The sequence below is a fragment of the Macrosteles quadrilineatus genome, unplaced genomic scaffold (genome assembly GCF_028750875.1).
Source record: "Macrosteles quadrilineatus isolate MER2022 unplaced genomic scaffold, UCM_ALF_1.0 Scaffold_7__1_contigs__length_78375512, whole genome shotgun sequence".
Taxonomy (NCBI): Eukaryota; Metazoa; Arthropoda; class Insecta; order Hemiptera; family Cicadellidae; genus Macrosteles; species Macrosteles quadrilineatus.
Window position 1 is genome coordinate 31,084,573 of NW_026542600.1, and position 16,458 is coordinate 31,101,030.

Sequence of the window (16,458 nt, forward strand, 5' to 3'; positions counted from 1 at the left end):
ATTCTGTAATACTACACCAATGACTACTGTATTCTAATTTAGTTTTGTAGTCATTGGCTTTCTTACTCAAAGGCTGTGACGCCGAACCTATTATTAAAGTTATCTTGTAAGACTTTACGCTTTGCCGTACGCTTGAGCCGCGATTCACAACAGAAACTGTATGAATCGTAAACAAAAAAAATTCGTGACTGGGCCGGAAGTAAACATGTTCGTATTCATGTTTAAACGAAACTGTAAAAAAACGTCCAAATCAGCTGTTACTGTTAATAATATAATATTGGGGCCATGGATATAATTTGTTTATGTTGATAGTCCATACTGTTGCCATTTCTGTTTCCATTAAGACATTCATTCGTAAGCTCAGTCGCTGTCAATGGCTTGTTTTTCTCTATACATTGATTCAGAACAGGCATTGTATGGTTCCCTACCCAATTGCCACATCTCGAAAACTGTTCTGTGCTGTTTTACTTCGTTTTGATGTCTTGCTTGGTTAGTGAACTTGCAATAAGTTTTTCCTAGCTTATTTTCTAGTTAGTAAAACATTTAACATCTCCAGACAATTTACATTTTTTATAACTTGCAGTTCAAGCAGTGATATTTTCTTTTCCTGATTGCGGTTTAGATAACAAGCATTAAACTTAAACTGTCTGTTGGTCAGCAATGATATTCTGTACAGTAGTAACTATTTTGATTAAGTAAGGGACTTTTGAGCGTTTGAATTAATATCGGAAAAATACAATATGTACCAATGAATTATAACCAATGCTAGATTTGAATAACACACATCCGAGGTGTTGATTAAAAAGTAATAGATGAAATAGCCTAACTTAAGTAGGCTATAAAGTAATTTTTATAAAAAAGTCTTGAAGAGTTATAGAAATAACTGAAATACATTAAGTTGGTTTTCAGTTTGTTGCAGTTCTACAGACAAACATTACATTTATATAAATGACACATTGTTTCTCCGAGTACATTAACCGGTGCCTGAGAAACTGATGATTGTGTTTTTATTGCAAATTTAACTTAGTTGCAAATTTAACTATTGCAAATTTTACTCTAAGACGACTCTGTGGTGTCGTCTCGCAAAATGTAGTTAGAACAGCTTACTTTGGATTATTTCATGCTAAGATTACCTATGGTTTGATTGTCTGGGGCAGTGCCTCAGCATCGAAAGATGTTTTTATCCTACAAAAACGTGCCGTTCGAATCATAGCATGAGTTCATTATAAAACTCACTGTAAACCATGGTTTGTTCATTTAAAAATGTTAACTCTTTATTCTGTTTTTATTCTGCAAAACTTGATTTTCATTAAAGATCAACCAGTTTTGGTGCATAATAATGACGTGCACTCTTACAACACTAGAATAAGACATTACTTACCTTATTGCCTTATGTTAGACTAAGTAAATCAATTAAAAAGCCATCTGTACTAGCCATAAGGTTATTTAATATATAAGCTACCCCTTGCAATTAGGGACATGAACATTATTAAATTTAAATCTGTTGTAATCAGGTTCTTACTTGCAAATGCATTTTACTCAATTGATGAATATTTGACAAAAAAATTTACTTGCAATGATTTTGTGTAAGATGGGTTTTAAGCCCTTTGCTTTGTTCAATTTATCATTTATAGATTATATATTGTAACCTGACATATCCAATGTATTCAAAAGAATATTTAATGGAAATAAAGATCTTATCTTATCTCTTATGTGTATTTTTTTTTGTATTGTGAGTAAAAATGTAATAGAGCTACAAGTAATGAGCATAGGCCATACTACATTGGTTTGATTAAACATGCACATTTTGTTGATGAAATACCAAACTAATATTGTTGTTTACAGTAATAATTGATTTGTATTAAACTGATTTGGTTATGGTATTTTCATGTATGATGGGAGAACCACTTAGTACCTAATTTTAAATGCAGTGTTAAATACTCAGTAGTACCTACTATGTTAGATCAACATAATTTAAACAATTAGTTATAATTTACTGATAGTTAAGAACACAATACTTTTCATAAGGTGAAATTTACCTCAAATATTTTTTAAATGCTTGTCATGATGACCTTTTAGTAAGATTACAATGAAGATGTAATAACAGAAGGCAAACTTTACTGTCTGCACAGATGAATGAGACGAAAGTCTATAAGGACATTCAAGGCCGTCTACTCCACACAAGGTAACACACAGCGACTAGAGACTGTAGGTGTTCAATGTTTTATAAACTTAATGAAATACTCACAATAAGCAGAAGAACACAGGAATGCCATTCTTACCTGTAACACAAATGGGCAGGTTTAGAACAATGTTTGATTGTGTTACAGTATTTAAAACCATCAGACTCTTAGATACTGAAGTTCTATATGGACCAGCTATAGCCAACTTTTTACTAAAAAAGAACATCGTTTAATGAGCCTTTCACAAAAAGTTGATGTCACATAAGAAAATGGTTTACGATAATTTGTCTATTCAGCCTGCCTTGGTTTATAAGTTGGCACATTAGACAGACAGTAATTTACAGCAACACACTCAATTCAATTTCTTATCATTTTCAGTCTAAAACTGGCTACAACTGGGAGTGTTGCACGACGTCCAAGTGCCACGACGTCCAATAATATTTTTTCAGTGCCACGACGTCCAAAACATAATTTTTTAGTTGTTGCACGACGTCCAAGTGCCACGACGTCCAAAAGTACAGTAACTGCCAAAAATATAGTCTTTCTACAAGCTTTGGACGTGGTGGCACTTGGACGTCGTGAAACAGCGCACTGTAGAATTGTAAAACAGTATCATTTGCACCACGTCCAAAGCCTCTGCCAGTTGCACGACGTCCAAGTGCCACGACGTCCAATCAATATTTGACTGTTGCACGACGTCCAAGTGCCACGACGTCCAAAGTGCCTGCTCACTGTGAACACTGTTTGCCGACCTCAGTGCATACAGTTCGCATTGCAATTATTGAAGGCAACTAGGCCTAGTCAACTGTTTGAAAGTTGTCAACCGCTTCGTCTTCGATTAATGTTTAAATTATTCATGTCACCGTAAAATGTAATGATGCAGTATTTCTGTTGTTATGATTGCATAATTGATTTCTACAAAATCGAGCTATGTCATAGAAACGAGATAAATAAATGACTACACTATTCACTATATTGTATGATTAATACAATAAATTAATAACTAGCCCAAAAGTAAATATGGTAGGTTTAATGTGAGTAGTGGTAGAATTCTAAGTACTGCAGTAGAATAGAATTGTGGTACTAGCCTACATCAATTTGGTAGCGAATTTACTCGTAAGACAAAATGTATGCACAGTTTTATAACAGCTGTAAGACTTCCTATTCCTAGTACCAGTATCATTGAAATTGCATCGCTTCCATTGAACAGAAATGAGATAAGTAGATATTGATACACAGATATATGAATTTTCATACACTTATAATATGACGAATTCAAAAAAGGTTTATCCGTCAAATGTGCCAAATATTATGTGAACTATCACTTATCAACTTGTTAAGCTATAATGGTGTTACTATGATGGTTATTTGTTTCCTATGAAACATGTATTTTTTGAACTAAAAGAAGGTTTTCTTTTAGTACAAACCTTGCCCTATTAGTGTATACGAAAAATAATTTCACTATTTTACGAGATCAATGTTTGACAACAAAAGGTTGAAGCAGATATTCAGAGAGTGTCTCCAGCTGATGCAGTAATAAAAACGTATTTTAGCCATAGCACAGACAATATATAATATTATAATAGTAATCTATCTATCCATCTATACTATTATAAAGAAGAGGTGGTGTCTGTGTGTCTGTGTGTTTGTATGAGATAATCTCAAAAAGTACTGAACCGACTGGTCTCAAATTGCACGCAAATGAAGCTACAGCTCCGAGGATAATATTATGCAACTATTCCCTCTTCGTTATTGTCCTAGGGCTCTGCCCCGTGGGCTTTAAAAATTTGAGGTGAGAGATTGTAAAATATTGATTGATGGTATCCATGGTAACAAGAGCAAACCTACAAAATTTAATATTTTTTTAACAAGTATTTATTTACAGTCTATTCTATACTAGAACAATAAGTAAATTTCATGACCATTTTAACATGGGTTAGATACACTCCATCAAGTGCACTAACATACAAAAAATTTTAAAAAATCTAACTAAAAACGATTTGGAAGGTCTATTGGATTAACTCTTTTGAGCTTATATGTAGCTTCACTATTATCGAGGAGGTTAACTGCCAGGAAATTTTGATGGATTTCTAATCTTCTTTGATATTTTTCACTTCGTTTTTTTATTTCTTCTCTAACATAGGGTAATTTTGTATCTTGATGGATAACTTTATTTGTGACAAACCAAAATGCTTGTAAAATCTTTCTTAGTGTTTTAGATTGAAATCGTTGAACTATTTCTATGTTCGAGTTTGAAGTGGTTCCCCAGAGTTGGATACCGAAGGTCCAAATAGGTTTCAATATAATTTTTTATAGAAGTAATTTATTTTCAACAGATAATTTAGAATTTCGACCAATAAGCCAATTTAGTTTTTTTTTTTTTTTTTATTTAAATGAAGTCGCTTGTTCCAAATGTGTGAATGCCATGTAAGCCGTCTGTCGAGATGCATACCAAGGTACTTAACTTTGTTGGATTGTGGAAGCACCACATTATTCAATGTTACTGGGGGGCAAGTTCTTGTAGACATAGTAAATGTAACTTGAACGGATTTGTTTCATTTACTTTAATTTTCCAATTCTGTAGCCACTGAGACAAATCGTCTAACGCAGCCTGAAGGTTTTGATGCTAGAATAGGATCCTGATTTGATGACAAAAAAGTAGTGTCGTCTGCAAATGTTGCAACTGTAATACCCTGAGTACTTGGAAGGTCATACGTGAACAAAATATACAAAATAGGTCCAAGAACACTGCCTTGTGGTACACCTGATTCAATTTCATGCACATCTGTAACTACATCTTGATATTTAATTTGAAAAAAGCGTTTGGACAAATATGATTTCAACACTCCATAGTGTGTATGGGGCAGCGAAGTTTTAATTTTGAACAATAGTCCTGTGTGCCAGACTTTATCAAACGCCTGGGCTACGTCCAAAAAGCAGATGAACAAAAACGTTTATTTTCAAGATCTTCCTTGATTACATTCACTATTCTATGCACTTGCTCAATGGTGAATTTGCTTTCGGCGGAATCCAAACTGATGGGAAGGCAACAATTCTTTTTAGTCAATTATTATTTGGAAGTTTTTCAAAAACTTTTGAGAAACTGAGGAGAAGAGATGTAGGCCGATACGAGGATGCTTGATTTAAAGGTTTACCATGTTTCGGAATAACAAAATTTGTGAAACCTTCCACTGTATTGGGAAGTATTCGAGGCGTAAAACTGCATTGAAAAGTACTGTAAGGAATACTATTCCTTTTCTAGGCAGCTCTTTCAACACTTTACCTGTTATCAGATCATAACCGGGGGCTTTTTTGCCGTTTAAATCGTCTTTTATTACTTTAGCAACTTCGGATGGTGTAAACAATTTTACCGGTAAATCAAGTTGATTTGGAGAATCGAGGAATTCCAAAATTTCTTGTTCAACGTTTGAATTTATATTATATGGTTTTAACACTTCTTTGAAGTATGAAGCAAAGACATATGCTTTCTCGATGTTGATTTTGGCCCAAGAACCGTCTTCTTTTAGAATAGGTGGAATGCAAATTTGTAGACGTTTTAAGTTTTTTGTAACTTTCCAAAGGGAGTACAGTAGTCACTAGCTTCAGATGGAGAAATGTTTGATTAAAAATCTTGAAATCTGTCATTGTTTAATTTAAACAGTAACCTTTTTAGTTGTTGAGTGGCCCTGTTTAGATTTCTTTTATCCGTCTGATCTCTAGAGTTTTGACTTATTCTACGGAGTCGGCGTTTTTCGGCAATTTTCCTATTAATTTCAATTGGATAGCTTATTCCGGAGTTGCTTTCCAAGCGGAGTCTTGAACTGTTTTGTTGAAATGTTCAACAGCAAGATTCAAATCTTCTTCGCTCTTCAAACACACAGAAATCTTTAAATTTTGATCCATTAATTCACGAAAATAATTCCAATCTGTATTTCTTTTACATAAATGTGGTGGAATAGGTTTGAATATAACAGTTGAAGCGATAGCTAAAATTACAGGTGAGTGGTCTGAGGAAAGGACCAGAGATTGCTCGATTGTCACACAATCTCGGGATACACCTTTCGTAACGAAAAAATCAAGAAGGTCTGGTATTTTTTGACGATAAGAGGGCCAATATGTCGGTTCACCTAATTTAAATTTTAAAATGTAAACAACCAGAACTAACTGTCAAATGTTTTTTGATTTCACAATTCCACACAGCTGGTTCAAACATATAAAATAATGCACGAATATTAGAACAGAGACGGTAAGGATTATAAATTTTAAATAATGATGTTACTAGCCCGAATGTAAACATTATTTTACATGACTTAAATGTAGCTGTCAAACAATTATGTTAATGTAATTTAATTAGTATATGATTCTTTGAGATACTTCATTTGTTTATGTATATGATCTATTATACTGAGTCTGTTCTATTTTTGTGAAATGCTGTAATAATATTTTACTGGGAATAATTCGTTTTAAAAGAAATCATTCATCATGGATATAGGAAATAATTAAGATTCTATAATCGTTGCCCTATCAACCTAGGCCCTTTTCCTGAGTGTTATGAGGTTTATGTTTTGATTTATTTTTGTGTAAACCGTAATATAATCCCCCTGCCACAGCAAACCTGTAGACTGAATTTCCATTTGCCTGATTATATAATTTCACTAAAATATGTTAAAAAATTACCCTGTTTTCCATATTTATTTATATTTTCCTATTTTTCTACTTGTCGGTTTGGAAATATTGTGATAGCTTTATGTTTACAGTGCAAACCATGGATGTATGGATGGATACATGGATGTTTGTGACAAGCAAACGCGAAAAATACTAAACCGACAAGGTTGAAATTTGGTATGATGATAGATGACATCCCCGATTGACATATTCTTACCTCAACAATTCTTTCAGTCTCCGCCCCGGTGGCTTTGGCTCTGGACTTTCTCATGTTAACCTTATGAGTATTCATATTAAAAGGGAAATTAAAGAATTTTGTCAGCCGTTTTAACTGTACAAGTTGGTTCTATGATATTAAACAGCATTAAAAAGTTATAAGGCTTGCCAAACAGGGTGCAGCACTATTATGTTGTTTGTTTGCATTAATGACCACAGCTAATTTGAACCAACTAGCAAAAAAAAAGTTGTGGTACACAATGAGAACTTTACTTTTTCCATGTTTTAGGTGCAGTGGTAGAATATCAGGACTATGGTAGATGTGTGCTACACTATATGATACCGTATAAATTAAAAGACAATTTTTTTTTTAAATCGTGTCCTCTCCCATAACTGCAATAAGCATTTATACTTATATGCCAACCCCGTACGAAGGACAGGTACTCTGCTAGTAACACAATAATACAAATACAGTATACTAATACAATAATACTGTAGGTTTCCGTAGTCTGTGGCCATAGGTTCGTCTGAACTGTCAATAAATTGTGAGAAATTCATAGTTGTAAATTCTTACTACTCTTTTTCTAAGTCCACCTTTCACTCGCAATTAGTTCGGATATTTTATCTAGGAAAGCAGGTATGCCCTAAGTCATAGCATTCGTAGGTTAAGTATAATAATAACAAACATGCTTATCACAGGTTTGTACGCATACTTGTTCAAGAATATGCCGTGGTAGGTTTTGTTTAAAAATTGTATTTCTTAATTCTTGTCTAATGACGATATTGATTTGTATTTGTGCGAAAATGTTCATTTATTTGTCAAGGGCATGAGCGGCCCTCTAGTCTATGTATGTTACATGAAGCACAACATGAAAAAGAATAAATTAAAGGAAGGTAAAAAACGGATCAGTTGCTGAAGGTCTAAATCTCGGAAGGTCTAATCAGACCTTCGACACACATTTTGCAGTTTGTACTTGATGCTGAGGATCCCATGAATCCTGTACAAAATAAAAAAAAATGTTTCATTCAAACTACAATTGTATTATTTTATTACTTTTCCGAGAACCAGCCTTTATCAGGACTTCCGCTCCCACGCTAGTTGGCAACGTCAACTGTGCTATATGAAAACAATAATCTTGAGTATATATACTGTAATGTTGAATTTTGAGGCTGTGGTGTTCCTTCGTAAACACATTCAATTATAATCTAGGAATATGTAAATTTATTATTATAAGTTAACTTTATTGATATTCGATTTGCTACAGTGCTATTAAAACCTATAACATTTTCAATTCATGTGCGTTGTATTTTAGAGTTGGGGAAACAAAAGAACCCTGTGTACCACTTATTTATATGATATTCTCATTGGTTGCAATTTAAATTAAATAAATTTAAATTTTGGGTTTTTTTTGTTGCAGTGGTGTAGCAAAACATAAACTCAAAATTTATTGAAATAAAATTAAGTCAATGTTAAGTGAATACTATTAATAAACATATTTGCGACATAAGAACATTTAATTAAAGCCTAAAAACTGTTCGAAAAAGGCATTCTATTCTTTATACTAGTAAAAATTAAAATGAGGGTATAACAAATAGTTTTCAAAGATCATGTTGATCAATGTACATTCATCTAGTCTTGAAAAAATAAGTATCTAAAAGCTTACTCCAAATATAATGAAGTTTATCGGTTGTTAACAAAATGTCATCATTTTTCAAACCATGTAAACCTTATAGTTTTCCAACTGTTGCCTTGTTTATTTTTTTCTTTTTATGTTTTTTTTTTACTTTATGATGTTTCAATTAATGGTACAAATATTCATAGTATAGTATATTTCTGAACAAGAACATATACCCATGTATATATAACTAATAAAGGTTCCATAAGCATTTTACACGAGATAACACTGTTCGGCAAGTAGCCGGTCATCGTAACCGGTCATCATGAAGGAGCTTGGACGTCGTGCAACAGCGCTGAGCTATATTGGACGTCGTGGCACTTGGACGTCGTGCAACAGCGCTGAGCTATATTGGACGTCGTGGCACTTGGACGTCGTGCAACAGCGCTGAGCTATATTGGACGTCGTGCAACAGTCAAATATTTATTGGACGTCGTGGCACTTGGACGTCGTGCAACTGGCAGTGACTTTGGATGTCGTGCAAATGTTACTTTTTTACAATTCTATAGTGCGCTGTTTCACGACGTCCAAGTGCCATGACGTCCAAAGCTTGTAGAAAGACTATATTTTTGGCAGTTACTGTACTTTTGGACGTCGTGGCACTTGGACGTCGTGCAACAACTCAAAAATTATGTTTTGGACGTCGTGGCACTGAATAAATGTTATTGGACGTCGTGGCACTTGGACGTCGTGCAATGCATCCCTACAACTTATGAATGGAATGTCTAGTTACCAGTATATCCATAGTCAATGATATTACATGCTCCATTGTATATTTACCAATTAAAGCTTATAAATTATTTCCAACACTACTTGAAATAAGCGGTTTTTTAAATACACTGTTATTAAGTGATTTAAATATAACAGTCATGGGTTGGACCTAAAGGTGACTTAAGTAATTAATTAATCAAAAAAGTCAGCCAATCTATTATATCTTATTTACTTATTTATTGTCTCGTAAACATAGTACCGTATATAATACTATTTTAGCGTTTAAACACATCTTATAGTTTATCTATACCAGTATGATAATTTGTTTACAAAATGTTTATTTGACAAAGATTTTAGGATTTTCATTAATACTGTAATTCTATGATTGTAGCCTACATGAGGAAAAAAATATTACTATGTTGGATAACAAGCATAACACATAATTCATCATTAATAATTTTTACAATCACTTTATTTTAGTTCACTATCCCTAACCACAGTTTGTAAAGTTGACGTGAGTCATAACTAAGGTATTGTAGACCTTGGAGAATAGTAGGGTACCTATCTAGCATCGCCATCATGCAATTGCAAGCTCAGCAGAATATAATCATAGAAACACTGACTACGCTTGAATCTGCAACTCTGGTAAAGAATTGAGTGCAAGCTTTAAATAAAATATGAATTATTTCTGTAGTAACTGTAAGAATATTATTTATGGACTAAGGCTAAAAAAAGGTTATGATAGGTTTAAAAAAGATTCCTTGTATTGAAGATAAATTAGAAACTTTTTGTAGGCTATTGTACTCACTGGATTACCTTTGTTAATCTTGTGGGTCACTTTAAAAACAATTTAAACAAAAATTTAAAACGTTCAATTAGGAAGAATGATTCTTTTCTCTCGGCCACAAAAAAATAATAATAATTGAAAACATGTTACAATTTAGGGAATTGCTGATCAAAATCTGGTGCCTACAGAGGAAGATAAATTCTGGGCCTCAATACAAATAAACAAGTGGTCATTAAAAACCCACAAAAAAAGGTTTTTACACTTTCATTTTCAAACATATTTTTATAAATGAACACAATACATTAAGCTTAAAATTATCTATAACCTACTTATGTATTGGTCGTAGTTATACTAATACAGGAAAGCTTGGTGGGCTTGTGGTTCAGTCAACAACATGGTGGATTGTATAACCACAGAGCTATTGTCATGAATTAACAAAAGTTGAGGTTCAGTAGGTACTTACTTTTTGACTTAACTAAGAACTAATTTCTTCAATCTCTCACATGAAATAGTATATTTCATTACTAAGACCGAAAGTGGCATTTTCTGGCACACACTCAACTTTCATGTGTGAGGCAAAGCCAAAATCAGAAAAACCAAATTTTACATGCAAGGCGAAGCCGAGCATGTGAGAGTTATTTTAACGTACGGTACAATAAGACCAAAGACGGAAATAATGGAGCAAATGTCGGAAAATAACTTTCGGTGCAAGATATGAACGATACTTTTCATCACGACACATAAACACTCATATACATTGCATCATATACATTCCTCACCGATAGTATTAAAATAGTTTTAGACCACTCTTTATCTTTGAAAATCTACTTCACAATATACATGGTTTCATGACTATAGATTTTTATAGATTAAAAATTGACTTAAAAGTTTGTAATTTGCACCCAGTTTGTAAATTTTTTGTATTCCTTTTCATATCTTTCTGTGATTTCTCTGGGTGGAAGGTGATTGGTTACCTCTGAAGCTGTTTCCATCAAATTGTCAGGAATGACAGACATAATTTGAACAATTTCAAACACGCACTATGCTAAAACACAGCGAAACAAACTAATGCCTGTTTCTGTATAGGCTACATTTAGATTGTGCAACAATGAAAACGGCTGATTTTAATCATTAAAATAAACCGTAACAAAACACTAGCTTGCGTAGTGGATGAATTGAGAACTAATCGAGGGCAAGGGAAAGTAATAATACCCCCGCCGCAGCAAACCTGCCGACTAAGCGAATTTCCATTCGTCTGAATTGATTTTCAATTAAATCTAAGCTGTTTAAATAACATTAGGTTTAATGAGTACCTAGGTTTGCTGCTACAAGGAAACTAATAAAGTGTGTTTTTTAGTAAAATAAAAATAGCTTAGTATAAAATAAATAAATTTGCCAAGTTTGATCAAAATATATCCATAGACAAGCAAACTACAACATTTTACAATATATTCACCATAAGAATAACATGGGAATTTTAAATTTTTACAATTTTTAAAATTTGTTCCGTTACCAATAACCGTACAAAAACACTTTGATGTACTAAATTATTCGTTTTTTAAGCTCTTTAAAAAGGTGTAGGGCCTAGAGAGAAATTGGGAAATTTTGTATTTTGAGGGTCAAAAATTAGAAAAACCATTTTTTACCCCATAAAAACCCTCGTAAAACCTGTTTCCATGGTCCCAATCATTATGGTTCGCGAAATCATTCAAGTTTATCCCGCCTTACACCTTTAAACCAAATTTCATCAAAATCGGACAAAAATTACTCAAGTTATCGCGTTCACGGACGTATATATATATTTTTGAAATATATTTTGAAATAAAAATTTGAACGAATCAAGTTTTTGGACTCGGTGGATACCAAAATGAAAAAGTAAATCGGTCCCGGGCCTAGGTCTTACCGTGCCACCTACGGTAATAGCTACTTCCCTATAGGGAAATTTGCTAAAACAAATTGGAGGGAATGTGATTTAGAGCGAGGGAATATCAGCTGATCGTTTTTCCCTCGCTCTAGAGCTTGTGAAACATCTGGTACAGTACCTACCTACTTTCTTTGATATAAGCTGTTATCAAAAATAGTTAGGCTACTTTCGGGGCCTACGGAAGTATGAAAAAAATATTTTTTTTTTCCTACAGTTATTTAACAATGTACATGTTCTCTCACTGATTTGAGAAAGCAAAGTGGCCAATTCGCTCATTAGTGAGACAATGTTAACATTGTCTCACTCTAATTACTTAGTCTCACTCCAGATTTGCAACGTGAAGGCACAAAATAGTGAGCGCGTAACATGCAGGCAACGTCGTATGCACGCGAAATACGTTGACAGCACTGGCTGTAAATCAGCTGGTCAGCTGTTGTACTGTTGTATTTGTCACTTCACATTTAATGTTATATTAAAAGTTCACTTCTGTGTAAAAATAGGTTATGTTTCTTCACCAATTTATTTGTTTTATGGTAACTGTAGGAAAAGTATAATGTGCAACTCGAGTTTAAAGTACAATTGCCTCACTCGAGAAACCATTCCTCACTCACCTACGGCTCGTGAGTATAAGGATTTCTCTCGAGTGAGTCAATTGCTCACTTTTCTCACTAGTTGCACAAATAACTATTATTTTAATGGAGTTCTTTATCCTTACCTACTTCTATTAAAATTGTCAAATAAGATTTGGAACTGTACTGATTGCATCTTGCTTGTTCCTACGTACAGACGTGTTTAGGAATGTTTTTAACATAGGCTTAATGATTATTTATCCCAGTAACTTTAATATGGACTGCTTTCTAATAAAGGCTATACCACCCCCTAGTTAAAAATGAGTGGGAACCCCGATCCCACCCCACTACACTGCTGGTTAATAGCCGTCTTTGCTGGTTAATGCTTGTCTACTCACGAATTAACAGTAGCATTTAAAGTAAAGTAGCCGATAAAATTCATGGGAACCAATTTTAATTTATATAATTTACCTATTTTTTTACAATTAATCCAGGCTATTTCAATTTAACCAACCTAATCAGCCTAATTCATCAAAAATATTTTTTGTAAATTCAACTCCAGATTATTTTTTTTTTAATGGGATACAGTTAAATAACTGCCACATTTATTAATCTGCCAACACTCAATCATTACAGTAAACTTAACCATTTTGGAAGGTGTGAAATTGACGTGGATATACAACTTGACACAGAAAAGAAAGGATAAAACTTAAAAGTGGTGTAGGCTACACGTCAAGTTGTAATCTGAGGATATAAATTTGACAGGTACGCCAGCTGTCAAGTTAAAAACACAGATTTTTGATGGATACAGCTTGACGGGAACACCACTGACAAGTTGAAACCTCAGTTTTGTTATGGATACAGATTGATGGGAACGCCACTGTCAAGTTGTAAATAACTTCATTTTTTTAGGGATACAACTTGACAGGTATACCACTGTCAAGTTGTGGGTAACCTCGGATTTTTTAGGGATAAGGTTGTAAAAAGATACAACAATTACTTAAAGAGAAAGCAAGTTGTAGAAGATGGCATATATCAAGCTTACTCGATTTGGGTGTTTAATGTTTATGAATTTGTCAACAGTTGAAATGCTTGGGATCACCAAATGCTCGAGATCACACTCCCTTTCCTTACTCTCCTCAACAACCAATCTAACGCCATCCTTACCTTCTTCTTGTCATAAGTGCAAAAGTCAATGGTCTATTGACTGCGTACATTTGGTTATTTTCCTACTAATGGCCACGATGTACATAGACCACGACTGAAAAGGATACTACATTTACATTACATTACATTTACATTTATTGTTGTCATGAGAGCCGAAGCCCCCTGACTGCATACCCGGTACCTATCCTTTAGGACATACCCGGGCCCCATGATGTAGGCCGAAGCTTACGCATCAACCTTTAGCACATCATGGGCGGATGACTTAAGGTCATCAGGCTCGCCGGCTGCCGAAGCAGACCCTTCGGAAGGAGGGTTGCCCCTCAATCCTAACCAGGGATTCCGGCTGCTTGTTTAAGCGTCACTCCACCTGGGTTCCACTAGGTCGGGACCTAGAGGTCCATGGTAGAGCGCCCCGACGCATTTAGTGCAAACAACACTCGGGACCTATCTAATCCCTGACAGGCAGAACCCGCCATCAATAGCCAGGAGGAAGGGGACCATCAGCACGCTGACGGGGGGAACCCCAACCTCCCATTTACACCGCTGCCCGATCGAGGCCTTACCCATTGCTGGGAAACCAGAGATAACCAGAGCGATAGATCCCCAGATACCCCTGGCGGGCTCGGACCCAGCACCCGATCTACTTCGTTTGCCCGTCAGACCCAACATCACTGCCAGGCCATCAGGGTTTCCCAAAAGGAGGCAGGTATAGAAGTGGGACCCACCCGGATGAACCTATCCACCAGAGGTGGCGACACCCTTGACTCAATTGAGGTTCCGGGAAGAACCCCCCACACTCAAGATAACCATACCGTCCGTGCTCAGAGACAGGACCATCCCACCCCCGAAAAGGAATACTACATGAAAAGGATACTACAGTAACTAAAAAATATCCTCTGAAACCTCTTCCTCTACGAAAATCCCTCAAAAATAAAATTGTGAAAGGTGAGAAAAATAATAGCCAGCAGATTTTGGTATGTCTTCTGATGTGTGTTCTGTTTTTAGGCTAACCTTAAATAACCACCTGATGGCTATAGATTAAGTTAACTTAATTAGCCTGTAACTTACATATTGTATTATAGGTCCAACATACCTTCAATGCAGACGACATGATCCCGGATTTGCTGAGCAATCAAAGTGTCTGGTATGAGTTCTATTAAATCATATATTGCATAAATAGAGGGGTGAACACTTTCAAATCTTTGAATCTCCTGGCGTATAGCCGCTGAGTTGTTAAAGAATGACTGAATTTGCCTCGAATTCATTATAATAGCTAAAAATAAATATTACATATTCTACAAAAAACACTTCACTATGCACTTATAACCTAAAATAAGAGGCTTTCAGGATTAACCTGCACCTAAAGTTGCTCCATCCATAATTCACTTGACACATCTCTGTGAACAAATAATTACACTTGAGGATCACAAATGTTAAGCACAATTGATTACAGCGTAAAAATATCCGATCTTCATAATAAACAAACAATTATTGAGGACGCGAGCGCGGACACGTACTGTTAAGCTATAAGCTAGGGACGAAAAGCAACAAACAAACAACAGAACACAGAACAGGCATACGACAGCTCTCTTGTTGAAGTTGAAAGCTCGGCCCCACTCCACTTCCAACACCCACCATCAAAATTCAACATTATAACATCGATGCAAAGCAAGCATTCCTTTCCATTGATGGTGATTTCACTTTTTTCTATCAAAAAAGGTAGTTGTTAAAGCGAACTATCTAGCTTAGTTGCAGATATGGTTAAAAGCGTAGATTATAGAGTACAACAAATATTTGTATTAATAAACATACATATTTATGGAAAACTAAGCAAATTTAGCGCAGCACTGGATATTATATGACTTAGTGAAGTGAATCAAATTGTGATTGAAATACAGTCAGAGAATATACAGAAACAAAATAAAGTTTATAGTTTAGTTCGCAAAACTCAATGTAAGTGTAACAATCATATTACATTATGTAATGTAATATGATGTTCGTATTATAATCATAGTATAATGTTATACTATGATGACAAAATATTCAGTTATAATGCGAGTTACAATAATATTAGAAATACAAAAAAGATTATGAATAGAGATAATACCATAATTTCAAACCTTTGCGTCAGGCACTTTTTATTCCGGTAGATTATATTAATAATTATTACTACAGGTGATCAGGGCCCATTTCATAATAAAGTACAAATTAATATTATTAGTAAACCAGCTGATCGCCCAATGCAAATCTAATGGAAATTAGTAACTTGTAACTTGTAGTTTATTATGAAATGGGCCCCAGAACTCAAATACCTAGAAACTATTATTTCCAGGTGCTCAGTATTCATAGCCGAACTTTACCAACTCGTCACATTTTCAAACAGCTAGTAGAAATCCCTGATATCTGGCCTTGGTTTTACCGGTCCTCTGTTTATCCGATCCTTACAGGAAGCCAACATCAAAATGTTTTTCTCACAGCTTACAGACGTTTACAGATAAAGGCACTGGTCTTTAGGACTTGAGTGTTCTTCTGTTTGTTTGTACATTTACTGTGTTACTAT

The 16,458-nt window shown here is 34.6% G+C and overlaps 1 protein-coding gene across 2 annotated transcripts in view; it reads right to left on the reverse strand.

Annotated features, from left to right (window-relative positions):
• LOC128997966 (centaurin-gamma-1A) overlaps positions 1–15,428 on the reverse strand; it is a 172,780-nt gene extending 157,352 nt beyond the window's left edge. The window contains exon 1 of one of the 2 annotated variants that reach the window (XM_054423839.1): positions 14,992–15,428. In XM_054423839.1, the coding sequence (XP_054279814.1) occupies positions 14,992–15,163 (172 nt within the window). In that variant the 5' untranslated portion in view covers positions 15,164–15,428. The remainder of the gene's footprint in view (positions 1–14,991) is intronic. The other variant, XM_054423837.1, reaches the window with a different exon arrangement.
• Between the last annotated feature and the right edge of the window lie 1,030 nt (positions 15,429–16,458).